The 24,372-nt window shown below is 41.6% G+C and overlaps 1 protein-coding gene across 1 annotated transcript; it reads left to right on the top strand.

The window, feature by feature from the left end:
- Window positions 1–7,192: 7,192 nt before the first annotated feature.
- On the top strand, window positions 7,193–22,947 carry irf4 (interferon regulatory factor 4). Its single transcript, XM_033016388.1, has 9 exons — window positions 7,193–7,266; window positions 7,705–7,907; window positions 12,495–12,681; window positions 12,921–13,006; window positions 13,570–13,705; window positions 16,568–16,675; window positions 19,315–19,677; window positions 20,070–20,185; window positions 22,390–22,947. The coding sequence occupies exons 2-9, from the start codon at window positions 7,707–7,709 to the stop codon at window positions 22,528–22,530; spliced, it is 1,338 nt and encodes a 445-aa protein (XP_032872279.1). The 5' UTR covers window positions 7,193–7,266; window positions 7,705–7,706; the 3' UTR covers window positions 22,531–22,947.
- The last annotated feature ends 1,425 nt before the right edge of the window (window positions 22,948–24,372 follow it).

The following is a 24,372-nucleotide window of genomic DNA, read 5'->3' as shown; positions in this document are numbered from 1 at the left end:
ACACATGAATAAATAAACTGATAACGTGCAAATAACAGATAATGGGTTATTAATGTTCAGAGTTTTGTCTGAGCCAGGTTTAATAGCCTGATGGCTGTGGGGAAGTAGCTATTCCTGAACCTGGTTGTTGCAGTCTTCAGGCTCCTGTACCTTCTCCCTGAAGTGGCCTGAAGTGGTTCCAGCAAAGGTCTCCATTGACATTCTCTGTGTTCTGTCTGTCTGAATTTAATTAAGACATTTAATCGCTATTCTCTTTTCCTGTCACTTTTCTGCATGTTCTGTTGTTGCCTGGTACTTATCTTTGACCCCATACGTCCTCAAAAAACTAAACCCTTATCTTTATGAATGGAATAGACAAAATCAAGAATATTGCAGTACAGATACATTTTCAAAAGATGTTAAATATTTAATAATACCCAATGACTACTCTCAATTATAATGTTACACTTAAAAGGTTTTATTTTTCAATCACATTATTGAGTAATATTGCCATTACCTTTTCTATCACTGACAATGAGTGAAATGGTCTGTTGTTGATGGATTAACCATGTCTCATTTCAAATATAGGAATTATGTATTATGCACTTCAGACCTACCATACATTGCCATTTTTTACATACTGTATGTTACTTGTAGATATGCGACAAAGTCGCTACTTTTTCTTCCTTAGCTTCCATAAACCTGTAATGAATTGCCACTCAAACCTAGGTGTCAGGTAGGTTTGAGGCAGGTACTGTCACAACATTAAAGAAACATTTCAACAGGTACAGATTCAGATTCAGATTCAGATTCAATCTTTATTGTCATTGTGCAGTGTACAGTACAGAGACAACAAAATACAGTTAGCATCTCACCCAGAAGAGCGAACATAGAGTAATGGAACAGTAAAATATATATACGTACATACAGTAGCAGTAGTGCAATTTTTCTGGGGGAAGGAGTGTCTGGGGGGTGGGGGGTGACCTCATTGAATCGTACCGAATAGTGAAAGGCTTGGGTAGAGTGGATGTGGAGAGGATGTTTCCACTGGTGGGAGAGTCTTGGACTAGAGGCCATAGCCTCAGAATTAAAAGTCGTTTATTAGGAAGGAGATGAGGAGGAATATCTTTAGTCACAGGATGGTGAATCTGGGGAATTCTTTGCCACAGAATGCTGTGGAGGCCAAGTTAATAGGGTTTTTTTAGGCAGAGAGATAGATACATTCTTGATTAGTGCAGGTGTCAGGGGTTATGGGGAGAAGGCAGGAGAATGGGGGTTAGGAGGGAGAGATAGATCAGCAACGATTGAATGGCGACTAGACTTGATGGGCCAAATGGCCTAATTCTGCTCCTATCACATGACCTTATGATTTTATGAGTGCAGGAAAGCAGATTTTGGAGATATGATAAGGTGGATTATAGAGATAAGCCACGAACAGATTTGCAAGTTAGAATGAGAACACTCTGAGAACTCTTATACAGCATGCCTCAGTTGATAAACCACTGAGTGCATACCGGTGTATTTTATGCATTCTGGACTGCACATATAGTAGCCTCCCGAATCGGGACTCGCCCAACTCGTCCCAATGTTGGGCGAGTCCAGAACCAGGGGCCACAGTCTTAGAATAAAGGGCAGGTCATTTAAAACTTTTTCACCCAGAGAGTTGTGAATTTATGGAATTCCCTGCCACAGAGGCCAAATCACTGGATGGATTTAAGAGAGAGTTAGATAGAGCTCTAGGGGCTAGTGGGGGCAAGGGATATGGGGAGAAGGCAGGCACGGGTTATTGATAGGGGACGATCAGCCATGATCACAATGAATGGCGGTGCTGACTCGAAGGGCCGAATGGCCTCCTGCACCTATTTTCTATGTTTCTATGTTTCTATGAATGTATCCAAGTTTACTTTGATAGTTGTTTGTGCGTATTCACATGTCCACCAGTAGATATTCAAATGCATGGCAAAGTGTAGCATATTGTGTGCAAGTCCAGCTGCTAAAGCCATAATAACCTATATCTGATACAATGTGAACTACTTTAACTAGAGGTTTACGTCGTATTGATAAACCTTTGAAAAGGACAAGCGCGGTGGCGATTTATGAGAACAGTGACTAACGTGACCATAAATTCAAAAGTAACGCGATGAGCAATTTTTAAGAAATACCCTTTTAGCTGGGACGCGTGTAACCTTTAACAGTGACTATTTTGCAGACTAGATAGGAAATCCAGTCACAGTCACCCGCAAATGTCGATCTATTGCGCTGATATTGATTTTGTTCCAATGTTTTCCTAATTTAGAAAGTTCTTGTGGAACTGATCCTGCTGTAAGCAATTGGAGACCCGCTAGGTTCCTCCAGCACTTTGGGATTATTTTTTGTGGCGACAAGTAATTTGTTGTATGGTTGTCTGCAACGGCACATGAAGCAACACTGCTACCAGTGGTAAGTAGAGAAAAACAACTTTCTAGTCTTCTTTCACGGTAATAGGATACTTGCAGAGTCATCGACCGTGAACGCTGTTGCATGTGGCTTTAAGATATCTCTGTTTGGTTGCATGCTTCTGGGTAAAGCAGGAATTCATGCCTGACAATTAATGCATGATACAGAATAAAATAATCCAGGGGAAACAATCTCACCCTGTTTTTGAAACTCCTTGCTTTGATCTGAGCAAACTGAACTGGGGGAAACGTGTGTAAATGTTGGAAGTCACGGCACTTACAAACGCAATCACAATCACTCACACACGTTTAGCTCATATTTTAATGAAACTCTCCAGCGCTCTACGCTAATCTAACCATCCCATTAGAATTGACCTATTTGATAAATTAACCATTCAAGGACTTTCCCTGCCTTTCGATGGTCGGACTCCAGAAGTAACATTGGTAGTCTGTGGAGAGCATTGACAAAAATCAGCACACCGCAACGCGACCGAGATTACAGGGACTGGAAAAAAAGAGCATGTTTCTTAAAATAGGCCAGCCGTGTTGTTCTACAGAGCAGTGAGTGCCAGGTGTGTTTACTTGCACAGTTGTACCTTTTCCTGTTTTTGTCTGTACTTTTTTGTGATGTCACCTCAGGAATTATCGTTGCAAAGGTGGGCGCCCAAACCTTCAATAACAATGGAAAATAAAATATATTAAAGAGAAATGCAGAAAATACTGGAAAACTTTCAGCAGGTCAGGCAGTACCCGTGGAAAGGATTTAAAAAAGGTTAACATTTCGAGTAAAGACCCTTCGTCAGAACCATTCTGAGGGACATGAAACCTAGCCTGGTTCCTTTGGTATCGATTCCACCTGAGATCACATCAAAAGAAGGGTTTCGGCCTGAAACGTTGCCTATTTCCTTCGCTCCATAGATGCTGCTGCACCCGCTGAGTTTCTCCAGCATGTTTGTGTATCTTCGATTTTCCAGCATCTGCAGTTCCTTCTTAAACATCAAATGATCAGATTTGCGCAGATCAAATAATATCTGTGTATTTCCAACATTATTAATTTTCCAGCAACTGCGGTTATTTCGATATTCATTCACTGGGAATTATATTTGGTCATCTTGCGGACTATTTTCCCCCGCTATTAGTTTTGCTTTACTTTTTAAGAAAATTTCAATAAATCGTTCTTTCGCAGTGTCCTATCACCCACTAGCGACTGCCTCTGTCACCCTCAGTTATCAACCCATCGCATTTTATCAGACAGTGCAAACCTTGGTCTCCTTTTTGCTTCAGAATGCAAACAGCTTCAGAAAGGAGAGTGGGTATAAAGATACCAAATGATTGTCATTTACAGTGATTTTTGATTTTGGAAAGACATCTAGCAATCAATAGTAGCCATTTTAGTTCCGAGCCCACGTCGGCCCACGATATTTTGCAATTTTTTTGCCTCCTGTCATTCTATCATCTTATCAGTTGATCTGCACCGATAAATAGATTAGCATTGAAAGCTAACATGTTTCTGACTACCATCTAGTTATACACAATGGAACCATGAGAAAGTGAGGGCTTTTCACAACTCCTACTCTAACCACTTTTGATAACTAGTTCGTCTCTTTATGTAACGTTAGACATCGCAGACACTTTTAATATGTTCTCAGACTTTGGCATTTTAGAAATTTAGCTGCACTTTTTGGAAGACTTCGGGGATAGATATTGCGGTCATTAATCTCATCGAATACAAGAGCAATCCAGTCAATATAATTAATTAAGGGTTCGAATGATTTTCACATCCCCATTTGAATGACTGCAGGTATGAAATGCACAATGGCTATTTTGAGGCTGCATTCTGTTACATTTCTCACCTTACTTAAACAGGTCAAAGGTGTAACGTAAATTGTAATTCTAAAACATCAACGTGTTATTCTGTGCTTTCATGTGTCATGTGTCATGAAGTCAACCATTTCTCTATGTAATCAATACCTTGAACTATTTATTATATTAAACTTAAGACACTTAGCATATATATTTCAAATCAGAGAATACGGTTGATTGTATTACACGTGAAGATTGTACCAATAGATAATGTTTATTCTAAAGCATGCAGGTACAGCAGGCAGTGAAGAAAGCTAATGTCAAGGAAACATGTTCCCGATGTTGGGAGAGTCCAGAATTGGAGGCCGAGTCACTGGATGCATTCAAAAGTTGGACAGAGCTCTTAGGACTAGCGGAATCAAGGGAAATGGGGAGAAGGCAGGCACGGGGTACTGATTGTGGATGATCAGCCATGATCACATTGAATGGCGGTGCAGGCTCGAAGGGCCGAATATATCCTATAGTCTATGTTTCTATGTATCCTTTGGTATCATCTTCCCATGTAATATAATCAACCGTAGTCCCTGATTGAAATAAATGTGCTATATTCCTCAACCATGTGGACCATCTCACAACATATCTTCCACAACCAGAATTCTTGCTGGTGAAAATAATGTAAAAGTGACATTCCGTTGGAACCCAGACTATCCATTTTACAGCGGAGCCTTTAAACAGGACATCCAGATAATTAGAGCGAATCAGGCACGAGGGAATGACAGGGACGATGTGAGATTTTTATCTTCCTCCCATCTCCATAAGACTATTCCCCGACCACTACGCATTCCATTATTAAGCAAGGAAATGTTGTTCCCTGAACAAAACAAAATCGTGCCGAATGAATGACAACTTGCAATCTTAACCATAGAAACATAGAAACATAGAAAATAGGTGCAGGAGTAGGCCATTCGGCCCTTCGAGCCTGCACCGCCATTCAATATGATCATGGCTGATCATCCAACTCAGTATCCTGTACCTGCCTTCTCTCCATACCCCCTGATCCCCTTAGCCACAAGGGCCACATCTAACTCCCTCTTAAATATAGCCAATGAACTGGCCTCAACTACCTTCTGTGGCAGAGAATTCCAGTGATTCACCACTCCATAACCAACCGCGTTTGAGACGGGTAACGCGATCACAGAAACAACAGAATGGACATCTTTAAGGCAGAGATAGATAGATTCTTAATTAGTACAGGTGTCAGGGGTTACGGGGAGATGACAGGAGAATTGGGTTAGGAGGGAGAGATATATCAGCATGATTGAATGGCGGAGTAGACTTGATGGGCCGAATCGACTAATTCTGCCCCTATCACTAATGAGCATATAACATATAAAATCAATGCTTAGAATTTCGAATATCAAAAATCACCGCGTCTGTAGTCAATTGAGACCCCAGCGTGAGAACTTCGTGTTAGTTTTTGTTTAGATTTCATGCTTTATTCCTCCAATGTCTGAGATGGATTTGACATTGTATGAGAAACATTCGGTTTAAGTTTGATCGAGCAAATATCTTTCAATATGTTGCGGGAGGTGAGAGTAATAAATGCATTCTCGAAGCGTTGCCCAGGAGATGGCGGTACTAAATTAGAAATCATCCAATTCATAACCAATAACCGATTAGTTCACGGCGGTTGCGCTGCACGTTTGTGTAAAGAATATTTCCAGAACGTTGAGACAGGAGCAATTGTGTTGTCTTGAAACTATTAAACTATGTATTCGCGAGCCAATATGTATTCCAATGGACATATCTGGGCTGATTTAAACGTTTTCGTTGAAATGTGCATTTTCATCTTATGATATTCTTCAGTCTTTTTCTCTGCCCTTTTTTTTCTCTCTGCCGGCTGAGACAGGTTTGCATGTCCAGGTATATTTTGCTCCAGTAATCATTATTGCATTGGCAGCACGCTGCATGACAATGGGGAGCATTTCAACCGAGTCTGGTCCTTCCTGTAGGTAGGTCCACGATGAAACAGAAATGCCACTAGGTCTAACTTCCCTCTCCAAATCCCAATGCGAGAATGCCCATATTCTTGTATTCTGGCTTTCATCAGCTAACTTCAGTCCGGAGAACTAACCTGTAGGAAGGAACTGCAAATGCTGGCTTACACCGAAGATGGACACAAAATGCTGGAGTAATTCAGCGGGACAGGCAGCATCTCCGGATAGAAGGAATGGGTGACGTGTTGGGTCTGAAGAAGGGTCTCGACCCGAAACGGCACCCATTCCTTCTATCCAGAGATGCTGCCTGTCCCGCTGAGTTACTCCAGCATTTTGTGTATCTTCGGAGAACTAACCTGTTTCTGGCCTGCCTGTGTATTGTTCACTTATTTATTCGTGCAACAATCTAGAAGTACTTCAGAAGTACTTCGCGCTGAACTTGAGCATTTATGAAACGATGAATACATTAGATGGCTTTTAGCTGATGGTGCCCTACACTAGCGAAGTAAGAAACGTGCTGTGACAAAGTAAAGAGAATATCCGAAACATTTCAGAGATCTTTAGGACAATGTCACGGCCTTTCCCTTCAATTTATGGAGGGTGTAGCGAAAATGATATTCTGATGCAAGTCACATTGTGCATAAATGACAGCCACATGTGAATCAAAGTCTACGTTGATTTTTACTTCGCGACCCAAGAAAATGTTTTCATCGGTTGATTTTCCATTCTCTGCTCAGATACATTTACCATTTATCACCTGCTCTGATCTAAGGGTCTGTATTCCTTTAAATGACAATCTGTCAATTCTTCTGGTAAACAAGCACGTTGGCAAATCTTTCGTACTTTGAATTGTTGTGCGTCGCTGTGTATTTTCCTTCTTTCGCTACTTCTGCAAAACAGAGGTCAGGGTGTGATTAACACGCAGCGAGAGCCCCGCCTTCCGGGGCTTGCATATAAGGGAACGTTCCTTCACATTTCGTGCCCAGTGAATCAGTTGCATCGTAACTAGTCAACAAACGTCAAACATTTAGAAGGTAGACATCAGGCGTAAGGTAAGAGACCTGGTACTTTGTTGGCGACTTGTTTTTGAATCATAGTAGACTTTCATTATCAGACACTGATTAGATGACTCAGTCTGTAAAAAGCAAATAGTCACACATTTTAAACGCAGATTTTTTTTTTAATGCGTCCTTACCGGGCTGGTAGCACCTGGTTTCGTGTGCAGTAGCTACATGTTTTAATTGTGCTTCAACTTTTCATGCATTATTAGCGTTCAAGTTTAAATCAGAAATGTTTCTTGTTGGTGAATGCCGAGTGATATTGCAGGAGCACAAGTGATTTCTCATGGTCTGCAGAGCCGGGGGTCAACTTATTACATGGCCCTCGTCCCCCTTCCCTGAGCAATGTTAACAGCAGACAGTGCATCTTAAGCACTAAGTTTTAGTCCCACGCACACCTTCTTTCACACACACTCACGTTGTGTTCAATAGAAATGAATATGGACTCAGACTGCAACATGGCTCCAGTGACTTCCGGAAACGGCAAACTTCGCCAGTGGTTGATCGACCAGATTGACAGTGGTAAATATCCCGGGCTGATCTGGGAGAACGAAGACAAGTCCATTTTTCGGATTCCTTGGAAACATGCCGGCAAACAGGATTACAACCGAGACGAGGACGCTGCCCTTTTCAAGGTAGAATCACTTTCTCTCACCTCACTTCTCGTGTTTCTTCGATTGCTGCACTTAGTTCTGACAATGTTTGGCTCTCAGGAGGTTTATAGTTTCCTCTTTTGTTTCGTTTAGTTTCCGAACCCGCTTTGGTCTTATTTTACCTCTGAGCCTTTCCTCCTTTCAAGAGGGTTGCATAAGATAGCCCGCGGGATCAGCCCGACGCTAAAGCTGTCAGAGTCCCAGTGACCGTGGGCTGGAGTGCCCCACTTACTCTACCCGCTCATCCGTCTAACCCCCGACCCTGCACGGCTGCTGGCATTCTCTAGATTTTAATGTTCATGCCCGCCGTGTGACCTTGCTCATATCAAACTTCTCAAAACTTTCATGTGTGCAAAGTTTCTCGGACATTTCTTGTGTTGTAATTCTCGTAAATTGGGTATTTCCATCGGGCCTGTCGCTGTGTACCGCATGAGTAGTTGATGGAGATACTGGTGTTGATGGAGATACTGCGTGGTGGGACAATGTCCCGCAAGTGAGCAACAGCCGCGCTTAGTTAGGTGCTGCCGGGGCTGGAGAACGTATATGCATGATAGAGTCATAAAGAGATACAGTGTGGAAACAGGCCCCTCGGCTCAACTTGCCCACACCGGCCAACATGTCCCAGCTACACTGCTCCCACCCGCCGGCGCTTGATCCATATTCCTCCAAACCTGTCCTATTTTCGGCCCGAAACGTTGCCTATTTCCTCCGCTCCATAGATGCTGCTGCACCCGCTGCATTTCTCCAGCATTTTTGTGTTCCTTCGATTTTCCAGCATCTGCAGTTCCTTCTCAAACACTATTAATGTACCGGTTTAACTGTTTCTTAAACGTTGCTGCACTTGAGGTAGTCGAGTCCCAGCCTCAACTACCTCATCTGGCAGCTTGCTCCATACTCCCACCATCCTGTGAGTGAAAAAGCGACCCCTCGGATTCCTATTAAATCTTGTCCCCTTCGCCTTGAACCTATGTCCTCTGGTCCTCGATTCCCCTACTCTGGCAAGAGACTTTGTGCATCTACCCGATCTATTCCTCCCATCATTTTAGACAGCTCAGCACCAGTTGCTTTCTATTACCCTTGTGACTTGTGCAGCGCTGTCTTGTATTTCAGGAAAAAAAAAAACCTCATGTATGTGTAGGTGTGCTTGAATAATTGTGGTCAAATGTTCCCCCATGTGATAACATTGGACAGCGACACCGATAGAGTTTGCTCTTTTGTTTCAGGGAAATTACATCATTGATTGCCAAGAAATTAATTTCTTAAATCGGTAACGAGCAAATATAAATGATGTGGCTTATGTGACTCACTGCACATACCAATGCTAGAGATGAGTTATTTATACAGGTCATTCTTAGTTTCTGCAAACTGGGGGGCAGGAGAGGAGTTCAGCTTCCAGGAAAGTACACCAGCTAAAAATATAAAGTTATAGCATGTTCATTCTAACATGCATGGTGTGCATGTATGGAAAATTATTATATTAATTAGTTCAGATGTTTTAATAGAAAAAGGTTATTTATTTTCAGCAAAGTGATTATGCTTCACCACGACTTTACTCAACGTACACTAATAGTTTGACGAATGCTAAATGGCAAGTCATAGTGAATTGAACATGTACTTTCCCTTAAGGGTTCTGGTTGCAGTATTACATTAATATTGCTCTGTTGATAAGGAATGAAATTCAGTCCCTTGCAAGGGGTGATATAGAATCAGGAGATGTAGAATCTGTATGGATAGAACTGACGAATTGTAAGGGTAAAAAGACCCCTAATGGGAGTTATCTACAGGCCCCCAAACAGTAGCCTGGATATAGGGTGCAAGTTGAATCAAGAGTTAAAATTGCCATGTAGCAAAGGTAATGCTATAGTGCTTATGGGAGATTTCAACATGCAGGTAGACTGGGAAAATCAGGTTGGTACTGGACTCCAAGAAAGGGAGTTTGTGGAGTGCCTCCTAGATGGGTTCTGAGAGCAGCTAATACTGGAGCCTACCAAGGAGAAGACAATTCTGGATTTAGAGTTGTGTTATGAACCGGATTTGATAAGGGAACTCAAGGTAAATGAGCCATTAGGAGTTAGTGACCATAATATGATAAGTTTTAATCTACAATTTGAGAGGGAGAAGGGAAAATCAGAAGTTTCAGTATTACAGTTGAGCAAAGGGGACTATGGAGGCATGAGGGAGGAGCTGACCAAAGTTCTCGAAAGAGATCCTAGCAGGGATGACAGTAGAACACCAATGGCAGGTATTTCTGGGAACAATACATAAGGTCCAGGATCAGTTCATTCCAATGAGAAATAAATATTCTAAGGGGAGTGAGAGGCAACTGTGGCTGACAAGGGAATGCAACATCAGTATAAAAATCAAGAGAAGAAGTATAACATAGCAAAGATGAGCGGGAAGCCAGAGGATTGGTTAAATTTTAAAGAGCAACAGAAGATAACTAAAAAGGCAATACGGGGAGAAAAGATGAGGTACGAAGGTAAGCTAGCCACGAATATAAAGAAGGGTAGTAAAAGCTTCTTTAGGTATGTGAAGAGGAAAAAAATAGTTAAGATAAATGTGGCTCCCTTGAAGACAGAAACAGGAGAATTTATTATGGGGAACAAGGAAATGGCAGACGAGTTGAACAGGTACTTTGGATCTGTCTTCACTAAGGAAGACACAAGCAATCTCCCAGATGTACTAGTGGTCAGAGGACCTAGGGTGATGGAGGAACTGAAGAAAATTCACATTAAGCGGGAAATGGGGTTGGGTAGACTTATGGGACTGAAGGCTGATAAATCCCCAGGACCTGATGGTCTGCATCCCAGAATACGTAAGGAGATGGCTCTAGAAATCATGGACGCATTGGTGATCATTTTCCAATGTTTTATAGATTCAAGATCAGTTCCTGTGGCTTGGAGGGTAGCTAATGTTATCCCATTTTTTAAGAAAGGAGGAAGAGAGGAAACAGGGAATTATAGACCAGTTAGCCTGACATCAGTGGTGGGGAAGATGCTGGAGTCAATTATAAAAGATGAAATAGCACCACATTTGGGTAGCAGTAACAGGATCGGTCCGAGTCAGCATGGATTTACGAAGGGGAAATCATGCTTGACTAATCTTCCGGAATTTTTTGAGGATGTAACTAGTAAAATGGACAAGGGAGAGCCAGTAGATGTAGTGTACCTGGACTTTCAGAAAGCCTCTGATAAGGTCCCACATAGGAGATTAGTGGGTAAAATTAGAGCACATGGTATTGGGGGCAGGGTACTGACATGGACAGAAAATTGGTCACTTTCAGAATGGCAGCCAGGGACCAGTGGGGTACCGCAAGGCTTGGTGCTGGGATCGCAGCTATTTACAATATAATGATTTAGATGAAGGGTTTAAAAGTAACATTAGCAAATTTGCAGGTGACACAAAGCTGGATGGCAGTGTGAACTGTGAGGAGAATGCTATGAGGATGCAGGGTAACTTAGACAGGGTGAGTGAGCAGATGCAGTTTAATGCAGATAAATGTGATGTTATCCACTTTGGTGGCAAGAACAGGCAGATTATTATCTGAATGGTGTCAAGTTAGGAAAGGGGGAAGTACCAATGGATCTGGGTGTCATTGTACATCAGTCACTGAAAGTAAAGCATGCAGGTACAGCAAGCAGTGAAGAAAGCTAATGGCATGTTGGCCTTCATAGCCTTTGAGTATAGGAGGAAAGAGGTTCTTCTGCAGTTGTGCAGGGCCCTGATGAGGCCACACCTGGAGTATTGTGTGCAGTTTTGGTCTCCAAATTTGAGGAAGGACATTCTTGCTATTGAGGGAGTGCAGCATAGGTTCACAAGGTTAATTACTCGGATGGCGGGACTGTCATATGTTGAAAGAATGGAATGACTGTGCTTGTATACACTGGAATTTAGAAGCATGAGAGGGGATCTTATTGAAACATATAAGATTATTAAGGGATTGGACATGCTAGAGGAAGGAAACATGTTCCCGATGTTGGGGGAGTGCAGAACCAGGGCAACAGTTTAAGAGGGGTATTAAAAAAAATATATATAATAAAATGATTCCATTCACTGCCCTACTTCCTTCTTTGTCCTACCAGAAAAATGCTATATGCAAGCATTACCAGCTAATCTTTGTTCTCCAGGTTAAAGCATTGCTTTATACTTTTTAAAATCCACAACATAATGTGAGAATTTAAAGTGTTTTGCGCATTCATTTAAAATACTATTGGGCATGCACATGGATAGGAACGTTTTGGAGGGATATAGGGCAAATGTAAGGAATTGATGGGGAATCTTGGTTGGCATGACGAGTCAGGCTGAAGAGCCTGTTTCCATGCTGTTTGACTCTGTGGCTTTAGAGGGGGAATAAGGGGTAGGCCATTTAGGATTGAGAAAGTACTTCAGATATTGATACTTACGTGTTTTGGGAAACGTCTAGGATTGTAAGCCTTCAACATTCTAATGTATAATTTTTAGCTTGTTTATTATTTCTCATATTACAAGATATTACACAGATTTTTTTATAGTACAGAATAATTAGTGGGGATTTCCTGAACTTATTGTGAAATGTTATTTTTCTTCTAGGCTTGGGCACTTTTCAAAGGCAAATTTCGTGAAGGAATTGACAAACCAGATCCACCAACATGGAAGACTCGACTACGATGTGCCTTAAATAAGAGCAATGATTTTGATGAGTTGATTGATCGCAGTCAACTGGATATTTCAGACCCATACAAAGTGTACAAAATTATACCAGAGGGGGCCAAGAAAGGTATTTGATCACTCTAATTGTCTGTTTAGTTTGGAAAACCTTTACTTCGCGAGTGAACTAGAATGGGGATGATAAACATTAAACAGTGTTTGAATATGATGGCTTCCATGATCTTGGAAGATTGAAATAATTTCCTTCAAATCTGCTCGCATTAAAAATGCCATGTCAAATGAATAAATTAATATCAACCCGAACCTCCTTTCCTCATTCACAATATCATCTTGTCTTTTTATTGTAAGGAGGATCAAAACAAGTAAGCATGGAAGATCAACAGATGCTTGTCAACCATCATCCTTACCCTACATATTCATCTATGCCGCCTCAGGTAAGCAACACCTTAGACATAGAAACATAGAAAATAGGTGCAGGAGTAGGCCATTCGGCCCTTCGAGCCTGCACCGCCATTCAATATGATCATGGCTGATCATCCAACTCAGTATCCTGTACCTGCCTTCTCTCCATACCCCCTGATCCCTTTAGCCACAAGGGCCACATCTAGCTCCTTCTTAAATATAGCCAATGAACTGGCCTCAACTACCTTCTGTGGCAGAGAGTTCCAGAGATTTACTACTCTCTGTGTGAAAAATGTTTTTCTCATCTCGGTCCTAAAGGATTTCCACTTTATCCTTAAACTGTGACCCCTTGTCCTGGACTTCTCCAACATCGGGAACAATCTTCCTCCATCTAGCCTGTCCAACCCCTTAAGAATTTTGTACGTTTCTATACGATCCCCCCTCAATCTTCTAAATTCTAGCGAGTACAAGCCGAGTCTATCCAGTCTTACTTCATATGAAAGTCCTGGAGTTGATACACTTCAAATGGCAGTGAAAACCAGAATTCCTTGTGCAATAAAGTTAAAAACCATTAGTATGTTGTTTTGACTTTCAGCTACCAAACTACATAGTACCGCATGAACGCAGCTGGAGAGAATATGAACAGCCACATCCTGAACTCTCCTATCAATGCTCACCAGTGCCTTTCGCTCCACGAAATCATCATTGGCAAGGACCTGGTTGTGAAAATGGTAAGATTTCCCATATAATGGCCTGTGTTGTAGAAAACTATTAATTATAGGCGACATCATTTTTATTAATCTACCAAAAGGAGGAAAAAATGTGTCTCTCTCTTTAACAATAGAATAACTTGGATATTATCAGTCTTAAATGCAGTAGAAATCTAAACTTCACCCTGAGACCATTCATTCAAATCTACAAAGGAAAGCTCACATGGCTGCAATGTGATGTGAATCAAGGATATGGGGAGAAGGCAGGAACGGGGTACTGATTTTGGATGATCAGCCATGATCATATTGAATGGCGGTGTTGGCTCGAAGGGCCAAATGACCTATTCCTGCACCTATTTTATATGTTTCAATGTTTGCTTCTAAATAATTTTCTGAAGTTATTCCATCACTGAAATGTTAAATATCCAGTCTCAGTTGTAGACAATAGACGATATGTGCAGGAGTAGGCCATTCGGCCCTTCAAGCCAGCACCACCATTCACTGTGATCATGGCTGATCATCCACAATCAGTACCCCATTCCTGCCTTCTCCCCATATCTCTTGCCTCCGCTATCTTAAAGAGCTCTATCTAACTCTTTCTTGTAAGCAGCCAGATAATCGGCCTCCACTGCCTTCTGAGGCAGACAATTCCACAGATTCACAACTCTCTGGGTGAAAAAGCTTTTCCTCATCTCCATTATAAATGGCCTACCCCTTATTCTTAAACATTGATCCCTGATTCTGGACACCCCCAACAATGGGAACTTTTTTCCTGTCTCTAGCATGTCCAATTCCTTAATAATCTTATATATTTCAATAAGATCCCCACTCATTCTTCTAAATTCCAGTGTGTACAAGCCCAGTCGTTCCATTTTTTCAACATAGGACAGTCCCACCATTCCGGTGATTAACCTTGTGAACCTACACTGCACTCCCTCAATAGCAAGAATGTCCTTCCTCATGTTTGGAGACCAAAACGGCACACAATACTCCAAGTGTGGTCTCACCAGGGCCCTGTACAACTGCAGAAGGACGTCTTTGCTCCAATACTCAATTCCTCTTGCTATGAAAGCCAACATGCCATTAGCTTTCTTCACTGCCTGCTGTACCCGCATGCTTACTTTCAGTGACCGGTGTACAAGGACATCCAGATTTCCATTATACTTCCCCTTTTCCTAATTTGACACAATTCAGATAATAATCTGCCTTCCTGTTCTTGCCACCTCACATTTATTCACATTAAACTGCATCTGCCATGCATCTGCCCACTCACGCAACCTGTCCAAGTCACCCTGCATCTTCATAGCATCCTACTCACCGTTCACACTGCCACCCAGCTTTGTGTCATCTGCAAATTTGCTAATGTTGATTTTGATCCCTTCATCTAAATAATTAATATATATTGTAAATAGTAGCGGTCCCAGCACCGAGCCTTGCGGTTCTGAAAGGGACCCGTTAATCCCTACTCTTTGTTTCCTGTCTGCCAACCAATTTTCCATCCATGTCAGCACTCTACCCCCAATACCATGTGCTCTAATTTTGCCCACTAATCTCCTATATGGGACCTTATCAAATGCTTTCTGAAAGTCTAGGCACACTACATCCACTGGCTCTCCCTGGTCCATTTTCCTAGTAACATCCTCAAAAAATTCCGGAAGACTAGTCAAGCATGATTCCCCTTCATAAATCCATGCTGACGGACCGATCCTGTTACTGCTATCAAAATGTTCGGCTATCACAATTTTTTATAATTGACTCCAGCATCTTCCCCACCACCGACGGTATAGACGGCTAACTGGTCTATAATTCCCTGTTTTCTCTCTCCCTCCTTTCTTAAAAAGAGGGATAACATCAGCTACCCTTGTAAATCCACAGGAACTGATCCTGAGTCTATAGAACATTGGAAAATGATCATCAATGCATCCGCAATTTCTGGAGCCAACTCCTTAAGTACCCTGGGATGCAGACCATCAGGCCCTGGGGATTTATCAGCCTTCAGTCGCATCAGTCTATCCAATACCATTTCCTGCCTAATGTGAATTTCCTTCAGTTCCACCGTCACCGTAGGTCCTCTGACCACTAGTACATCTGGGAGATTGTGTGTGTCTTCCTTAGTGAAGACAGATCCAAAGTACCTGTTCAACTCGTCTGCCATTTCCTTGTTCCCCATAATAAATTCACCTGTTTCTGTCTTCATGGGACCCACATTTGTCTTAACTAATTTTTTTTGATCTTCACATACCTAAAGAAGCTTTTACTATCCTCCTTTATATTCATGGCCAGCTTACCTTCGTACCTAATCTTTTCTCCCCGTATTGCCTTTTTAGTTATCTTCTGTTGCTCTTTAAAAGTTTCCCAATCCTCTGACTTCCCACTCGTGTTTGCTATGTTATACTTCTTCTGTTTTATTTTTATACTATCCTTGACTTCCCTTAGCCACGGTCACCTCTTACCTCTAATGCATATAAAGGAGCAAAGGAGAGGGAAACTGAGGCCCAAGTTTGTGTAAGGCACAGGTGTATCTTTAATAAATTATTCGTTGAACTCAATTGGTCAAATTAAGAACAAATTATATGATTTTTAAAAATTCCCATATAAAAACACTCACTTGCAGAAACACTTAAAATATTTCATACAGTAAAGCAAAAAGAGGATCTAATATTCATGTCAATGTTATTGCTAACAAATCAATGGCATGTCAGAACAGATTGCAGTTTGGTAATTTTCATGCAGATGCTAAGGTCAAAACAAATTTGTAAAATATTTTAACTGACATGGGTGTTGCATTTGGTGAACAAGTTATTGAGGATGGTCATGCAATGCACATAATTGTTAACATTAGTTTTAAACCAGCACATCATTTCAGTTTTATTTTCTTTACAGGTTATCAAGTTACTGGGTCGTTTTATACTTGTGCATCTGCTGAGTCACAAGCACCTGGTATTCCCATTGAAGCTAGTATGAGAACTGGTGAAGCACTGGCCCTCTCGGGTAAGTTCGTGCCTGTGGCATTTGCAAGGTGGCAGTACTTATCTATGGCTTTGTAACTTGTTAGACCCTTTGATCAATAGCTTTCTGATAACTTTCTATCTTCATAAATAATCTTATCGAAAACTCTGCTGCCCATTTTCTAAATCATATCTTTGTCTTATCATTCCTGGGCACTTTGTATCATCTTGGTTCTCAGAGTGACTGCACACAGATATAAAATTGTCATCCTCGCTTCCAAATCTGGTTATGGCTTCACACTTATCTCTATAATCCACATTACCATAGCAACAAAATCTGCTTTCCTGCACTCACAAGATCATAAGATCATGTGAAAGGAGTAGCGTTAGACCATTCGGCACATAAAGTCTACTCCGCCATTCAATCATGGCTGATCTATCTCTCCCTCCTAACCCCATTCTCCTGCCTTCTCCCCATAACCTCTGACTCTTAGCCATTAGGTCCATCATTGATGTCTGTGCCTTCAAAGGCCTTGTTCTTAATCCCTGAGATGTACTCTTTAAACCTCTCCACTTATCTCCCTCTGTCTTTTCCTTACATAACATTTCTTGAAAAGTATTGTCGTTCTATTTGCTTATCTTGCCCTGTGTCATATATTTGCCTGATAATAGTCCTGTAAAGCATCTTGGAATGTTTTACTGCCTTTTTAAAGAAACAATTACCTGCATTCATACAGTATATATTTAGGTGGACTCCTGTGGTTGTATTGTCATGGTAGAAAATAGTTTTGTGCAGTTTCAACTCTAAGCAATCTAACATATTCCTTGGTAGACAAAAATGCTGGAGAACCCCAGCGGGTGAGGCATCATCTATGGAGCGGAGGAATAGGCAACGTTTCGGGTCGAGACCCTTCTTCAGACTGATGTCGGACGGGGGGGGCGGGCGGGAAAAAGAAAGGAGGAGGCGGAGACAGTAGGCTGTGGGAGAGCTGGGAAGGGGATGGGAAGGAGGGAGAAAGCAAGGACTACCTGAAATTGGAGAAGTCAATGCTCATACCACTGGGGTGTAAACTACCCAAGCAAAATATGAGGTGCTGCTCCTCCAATTTACGGTGGGACTCACTCTGAGGAGGCCCAGGACAGAAAGGTCGGATTCGGAATGGGAGGGGGAGTTGAAGTGTTGAGCTACCGCGAGATCAGGTTGGTTATTGCGAGCTGAGCGGAGGTGTTGGGCGAAGCGATTGCCAAGCCTGCGCTTGGTCTCACCAATGTAGAGCAGTTGACTCCTGGAACAGCAGATGCAATAGATGAGGTTGGAGAAGGTGCAGGTGAACCTCTGCCTCACCTGGAAAGACTGCTGGGTCCTTGGATGGAGTCGAGGGGGGGAGGTAAAGCGACAAGTGTAGCATTTCCTGCGGTTAGAAGGGAATGTGCCAGGGGAGGGGGTGATTTGTGTGGGAAGGGATAAATTGACCAGGGAGTTACGGAGGGAACGGTCTCTGCAGAAAGTCGAAAGGGGAGGAAATGGGAAGATGTGGCCAGTGGTGGGATACCGTTGGATCATATTCCTTGATCATTTATCAGCATTGCTTCTTAAGAGCATGGGATATGGACTGCAAATTGCAAAATGTGGGGACAGTGTTTTGGTCACCAGCAGATATTCATCATATTCATTTTTAAGATGGCATGCTGAATCCCATGCAACAACTGAGCATTTCTCATACTATGACTGGCTTCTTAGTTTTCTTCTTGCTAGCTTGGTATAGTGATTATCTCTATTGCTTCACCTATAATTATTTGCATTTCATTTTGACCATTGTTAATGTTAAGTGCGGATCAGCATAGTCAAACAAATTACAATAAAGCCACTGACGTTGTGTCCACTGTTAAATCTAGCCATGCGTCCAACCATACAGTGGATGGCAGACTCTTCAGTTGGGTGCAGAAAAAGGGATGATGGATTTCTAAATTGGACAACTGTGGCCCCTGATCCTGCCTGGTATTTCTAAGACTACATTTCAGCCATCTTCAGTCCCTTGACTACCCCTCCCTTCCCCAACCTTGGCCACATGACTGGCCTGAAGAAAACAAAAACATAGAAGATAAAAGAAGAAGGAGAGGGTAATTTAATTCCTGAATGAAGACAAGAAATTGAAAATTGAATGAAAGAACCAAGATGTTATTAAAATCAAGTATTGTGCATAAACGGCCCGTTTAAAAAAAAGAGGGAAAATAAGAAAAAGGAAAGAAAGAAAACTTAAAAGAAAGAGAAAAAATATATAAGATGACCTTGAGGAAGACAAGTGTATCAGAACCTGCCAAATGTAACTATGGAATCGGAAGTCCACAGTTGGACTCCTTGAATCACAGTTGTAGCCCTAACCTTGCCCATGTACAAGAGTGGCTATGCTGGTAATAGATGTTACCGAGATCTTCTCAATTTCAGAATGTGAGTTCTGCCTTATGAACTCAGAAAATCTACTTGCCATCACTTGACCCTAAAGAAGCTGCTTATTTATGTTAACCGATTGATTTGGTCGGTTTGTGTGGAAAGAATATTTGGACCTGACAATGGAATAGTCCAAACATCCTACAATTCCTTTTTACTATTTACTGAGAATTATGTCAATGACTTTCAGCTTGCTGATATACTGAAAACGACAATTTGATTTGCTTTTACAGACTGTCGGCTACAAATTTCTTTGTATTATCGAGATACCCTGGTGAGAGAAGTGACAACTACAAGTCCTGAAGGTTGTAGAATAGCGCATGTCCACGATGATAAGCCATTTGCAGCTGGCAACATAGATCAGGTGTTGTTTCCTTATCCGGACAGCAATGCACAGCGCAAGGGTATTGACAAGCTTCTCAATCACTTGGAGAAGGGGGTCCTGCTGTGGATGACCCCTGATGGTCTATACGCCAAACGATTGTGCCAGAGCAGAATCTACTGGGAAGGACCTTTAGCGCCATACAATGACAGGCCCAACAAACTGGAGAGAGACCAAGTCACAAAACTGTTTGACACACAACAGTTTATAATGGGTAATTCATTTTGTTTTATTCATCTATGAATATATTTCTATTTATATATTATAAAAATATGGACATGTTCTTTAATAGTTTATTCTGTAAGCTCATCAATCATTAATGTGAATATGCATGTGAGCAGAGAAGGTTTGTTTCATGGGTACCATATTATATATAGTTATCTAACCTTGTAGACCATTTGTCTAAATATGAAAGTGTGAGTAGTATTCAACTTGCAATTAGAATATAGCAACTGAAGATTGTTGACATCATTCTTAATAGTAGTAATTTGGAGAAAGTAGATATTTTAGAATTATTATTTGAATGACAGGCATTTTCCTCTTATATTTGAACCAAATTGTTCAAGATAGACACACTGTAATAATGATGTTATATGTTGTCTTCAGAGCTGCAGAGCTGTGCACATCATGGGCGTACATTCATGCCAAGATACCAAATTGTATTTTGTTTTGGAGAGGAATTTCCAGACCCACAAAGATCGCGAAAACTTATCACAGCAAATGTAAGTTCACGACAACTGTAGAGTGTGAGACAAAAACGCATATTTTTAGATTTATTTTAAAAATCCTGAGAATTGGTGGGGATGACAAGCAGAATTCTAGTAACAATTTAAGTATAAACTCCTTTCTCATTATGAGTTTCTGTCTGATACCCAATCAATTTCAAACTCAACTTTATGTTCCTTATTATTCTTTATCTTTCACTTTATTTGATATTCTAGCTTTACTAGACCAAATGCGGGCAAATGGGATTAAGTTAGATGGGGCATTTTGGTCGGCGTGGATGTTGAGCCAAAGGGCCTGTTTCCATGCTGTACGACTCCACGATTCTATGATCTTTTTCCCAATAGCATAAATGCTAGACCTCTGTGCCACTGCTCCTTCTTCCAAAACATTAGGCTCCAATTCCACTCAGGCACTGTGCATCTGATTTGTCCATTTTGTTCAGTTCACCTCCTTCTCCCTCCTCCTACAAAGAACCTGGCCTTTGAAATGAATAGCAGGAAGCACAATTTTTCTTGTACCTAGCCTACTCAAGTGATTGTTCTGGGAATGTCAAGAAAATGCATGACATGAGATCAAATATTAATTAGATAATTTCCTCAAAGGGATTTTGTAGAATGGCAAAAGCATCAGAAATAACCTTATCCCTACAATTTGTAAATCATTGGAGAGGTCACAAAATTGTATTTTACCTGGTCGTATTAAAGTACCTTCAATGCTATTCCTCTGATTTCTCATATATTGCACAAACCTGGTGTGTTTTTATAAAGAGCAGGTCGAGATGGTTGGGTATATAATCTTTAATGAGTTGCATAGATCTCAGTGCACCAATATTTGTAGCATGAATGTATCCTATTGAAGACATGCCTTCTCCTTCCCATGTCACCTGCTCTGTACCTCCACCATTTTATCCCACTTATCATGCATCACTTGCAGATTACCATGTGCTATGTTCTGCTGCCTAATCAAAAGTGTGTGAGAGGTTCAGGTGAAGCCATTCTATTCAGTGTGTTAGCTGCAGTCATTGCCAGGGGCAATGGCATAGCCCAGGGGAAATGCCTATACCTATCTCAAGCAATGACTGATGGCTGAACAACAGTCATGTGAGACAGAAATCTTGATATGGATTGTGCCAGATATTGGTGGTGGTCCTTACATCAACTCTCATGATGCCAATTCCTGAATTAGTTGAATTTGATCAACCAGGTACAACACAAATTGTAAAAACCCAAGAGCTTTATTACTCTTCTCAATATCAACTAAGAGAGTATAACATGTGTGTACCACATTAATGGCTACCTTTCATTTTTTGAAATCCTGATTATCTTTTACAAAGTATACTGATGCAACCTCACACACACCCAGAGAGTTGTGAATTTATGGAATTCTCTGCCACAGAGGGCAGTGGAGGCCAAATCACTGGATGGATTTAAGAGAATTAGATAGAGCTCTAGGGGCTAGTGGAATCAAGGGATATGTGGAGAAGGCAGGCACGGGTTATTGATAGGGGACGATCAGCCATAATCACAATGAATGGCGGTGCTGACTCGAAGGGCCGAATGGCCTCCTCCTGCACCTATTTTCTATGTTGCTATGTTTCTATATGGGACTGATTGATTGAAATCTACAGCATGGAAAGAGGCCTTTCAGCCCACGATGACCATCGATCACCCATTCACACTAGTTCTATGCCACCCCACGTTCCTATCCATCCCGTGCACAGCTTGCGGCAATTACAAGAGGCCAATTAACCTACAAGCCTGCACATCTTTGGAATGTGGGAGAAAATCCGAGCAGCCAGAGGAAACCCACGTGGTCACAGGGAGAACATGCAAACTCCACGCAGAGAGCACCCTATATGAGAAGTAAACCAAGTCTCTTGGCTTTGTAAGGCAGCACCTCCATTGTGCTGCCCTGTCAAGGTGCTGTCAATTTACCTTCCGCTAGGTGAGAACCTCCTCTCCTTGTGATCCAACTTTGCTCTGTATTTCTTCAAGTAGGTCTAAGGCAAAGAGAAATACTTGGGTCAGTCCTTCAAAATTGTTGTTATTGTTTAAACAGTTTGAATCAATTATGGGATTTCCATTTCAACTTGTGGTTAAAATTTTAGTTATTTTCCATGCAGTTTGGATTCAGAAGCAAACTGAAGCAATATGTACGCTGCCTTTAAAGTAATGGAAATGTACTATTTGCTTGTCTTTAGATTGAGCCAGTGTTGGCCAAGCAGCTTTATTACTTCACCCAGCAGAACAGCGGACATCTGCTTCGAGGGTATGAAATGCCTGATCATATGAACAGTGTGGAGGATTATCATAGATCTATTCGACATTCAATACAAGACTGAAAGTTTGAAGACCCGTTGATTTTATTGTGAAGCTCAAGGTGACATGGGAAAGCCACAAGTCCAGCAACTTCTGCAGTTTCAATAAAGAGAAATTGCCCCTTTCTGTTTTCTGTCACTCTGCAAAAGCTTGGATTCCAGGAGTAACTCAGTCAGCTGTTGAAGATTGCTAATGGACTGTCCTATATTTGTGGCATTGTGAGTGATGATACACTGTGACATAGACTCCTGAGATGATTACTGTGGTAATTTTACTGTTTTGGAATGAAAACTAAAGGATTTGGCAAGTTTTTATAGTCATTCAGTCCTACAGCGGGGAAACAGGCCCTTCGGCCCAACTTGCCCATGCCGGCCAACATGTCCCAGCTACACTAGTCTCACATGCTTGTGTTTGGCCCATATCCCTCGAAAACAATCCTATCCATGTACCTGTCTAATTGTTTCTTGAACATTGTGATAGTCCCTGCCTCAACTGCCTCCTCTGGCAGTTCGTTCCATATACCCACCACCCATTGTGTGAAAATGTTACTCCTCAGATTCCTATTTAATGTTTCCCCCTTCACCTTAAACCTATGTCCTCTCATCCCCAATTCCCCTTCTCTGGACAAGGGACTCTGTGCATCTACCCTACCTATTCCTCTCAAAATTGTATACACCTCTATAAGATCACCCCTCATCCTCCTGTGTTTCAAGGAATAGAGTTCCAGCCTACTCAACCTCTCCCTACAGCTCACACCCCTTGAGTTCTGGCAACATCCTCATAAATCTTCTCTGCACCCATGGCAGTTTGAATTTTATTGGAACACTTTGTGCTATCCAATGCTGTACTTGTAAGTAAATGTATTTATTTTGGAATTGTGATTCTCAGGGAAGCCAATACTTTTGCGATTTTACATCTGCGATGTGGAAGAGAATTCTGGGATATAATATCCCAAATTAGCATGCAATTTAAATTTCTCAGAAATGTTTCAATATATGTTTAATTTTCTAAGCTGTTAAACAGATTTTTTCTAATAAAAATAAAGCTTTTAAAAAGTATATTTTGACAAAAAAACTTAACAGTTGGTATATTCGTTATTCACATTAACCCGTTGCCTATTAAACCTGATAAAAAGGCAAGCTTCTTAAAAAGCCAAAGTAATGCATGTTTATTCATAATTCTGAATTCTGTCATGATAGTTAGTCATAGAGTGACACAGTGTGGAAACAGGCCCTTCGGCCCAACTTGCCCACACTGGCCAACATGTCCCAGCTACACTAGTCCCACCTGCCCATGTTTGGTCCATATCCCTCCAAACCTGTCCTATCCATGTACCTGTCTAACTGTTTCTTAAATATTGGGGAAAGTCCCTGCCTCAACTACCTCCTCTGGCAGCTTGTTTTGTACACCCACCTCCATTTGTGTGAAAATGTTACCCCTAAGATTCCTATAAATTATTTTCCCTTTCACCTTAAACTTATGTCCTGTGGTCCTTGATTCACCTACTCTGGGCAAGAGACTATGTGCATCTACCAGATCTATTCCTCTCATGATTTTATACGGTGGCGCAGCAGTAGAGTTGCTGCCTGACAGCGCTTTCAGCGCCAGAGACCGGGTTGGTTCCCGACTAAGGGATGCCGTACGTTTGTACGTTCTCCCGTGACCCACATGGGTTTTCTCCGAGATCTTCGGTTTCCTCCCACACTCCAAAGACATATAGGTTTGTAGGTTAATTGGCTTTCTATGAAATATATATTGTCCCTAATGTGCATAGGATAATGTTAATACGCGAGGATCGCTGGTCGGCGCGGACTCGTGGGCCGAAGGCCCTGTTTCCGTGCTGTACCTCTAACCTAAAGTAAATT

This window comes from Amblyraja radiata, chromosome 2 (assembly GCF_010909765.2).
Source record: "Amblyraja radiata isolate CabotCenter1 chromosome 2, sAmbRad1.1.pri, whole genome shotgun sequence".
Classification (NCBI taxonomy): Eukaryota; Metazoa; Chordata; class Chondrichthyes; order Rajiformes; family Rajidae; genus Amblyraja; species Amblyraja radiata.
The sequence above is the reverse complement of the archived record's forward strand: the minus strand, read 5'-3'. Positions and strand labels throughout refer to the sequence as shown.

Coding starts and splice junctions, on each gene's coding strand:
- irf4 (XM_033016388.1), top strand. CDS start 7,707: ATGAATATGGACTCAGACTGCAACATGGCTCCAGTGACTTCCGGAAAC. Junction 7,908..12,494: donor AGGACGCTGCCCTTTTCAAG/GTAGAATCACTT, acceptor TTTTTCTTCTAG/GCTTGGGCACTTTTCAAAGG. Junction 16,676..19,314: donor TGAAGCACTGGCCCTCTCGG/GTAAGTTCGTGC, acceptor TTGCTTTTACAG/ACTGTCGGCTACAAATTTCT.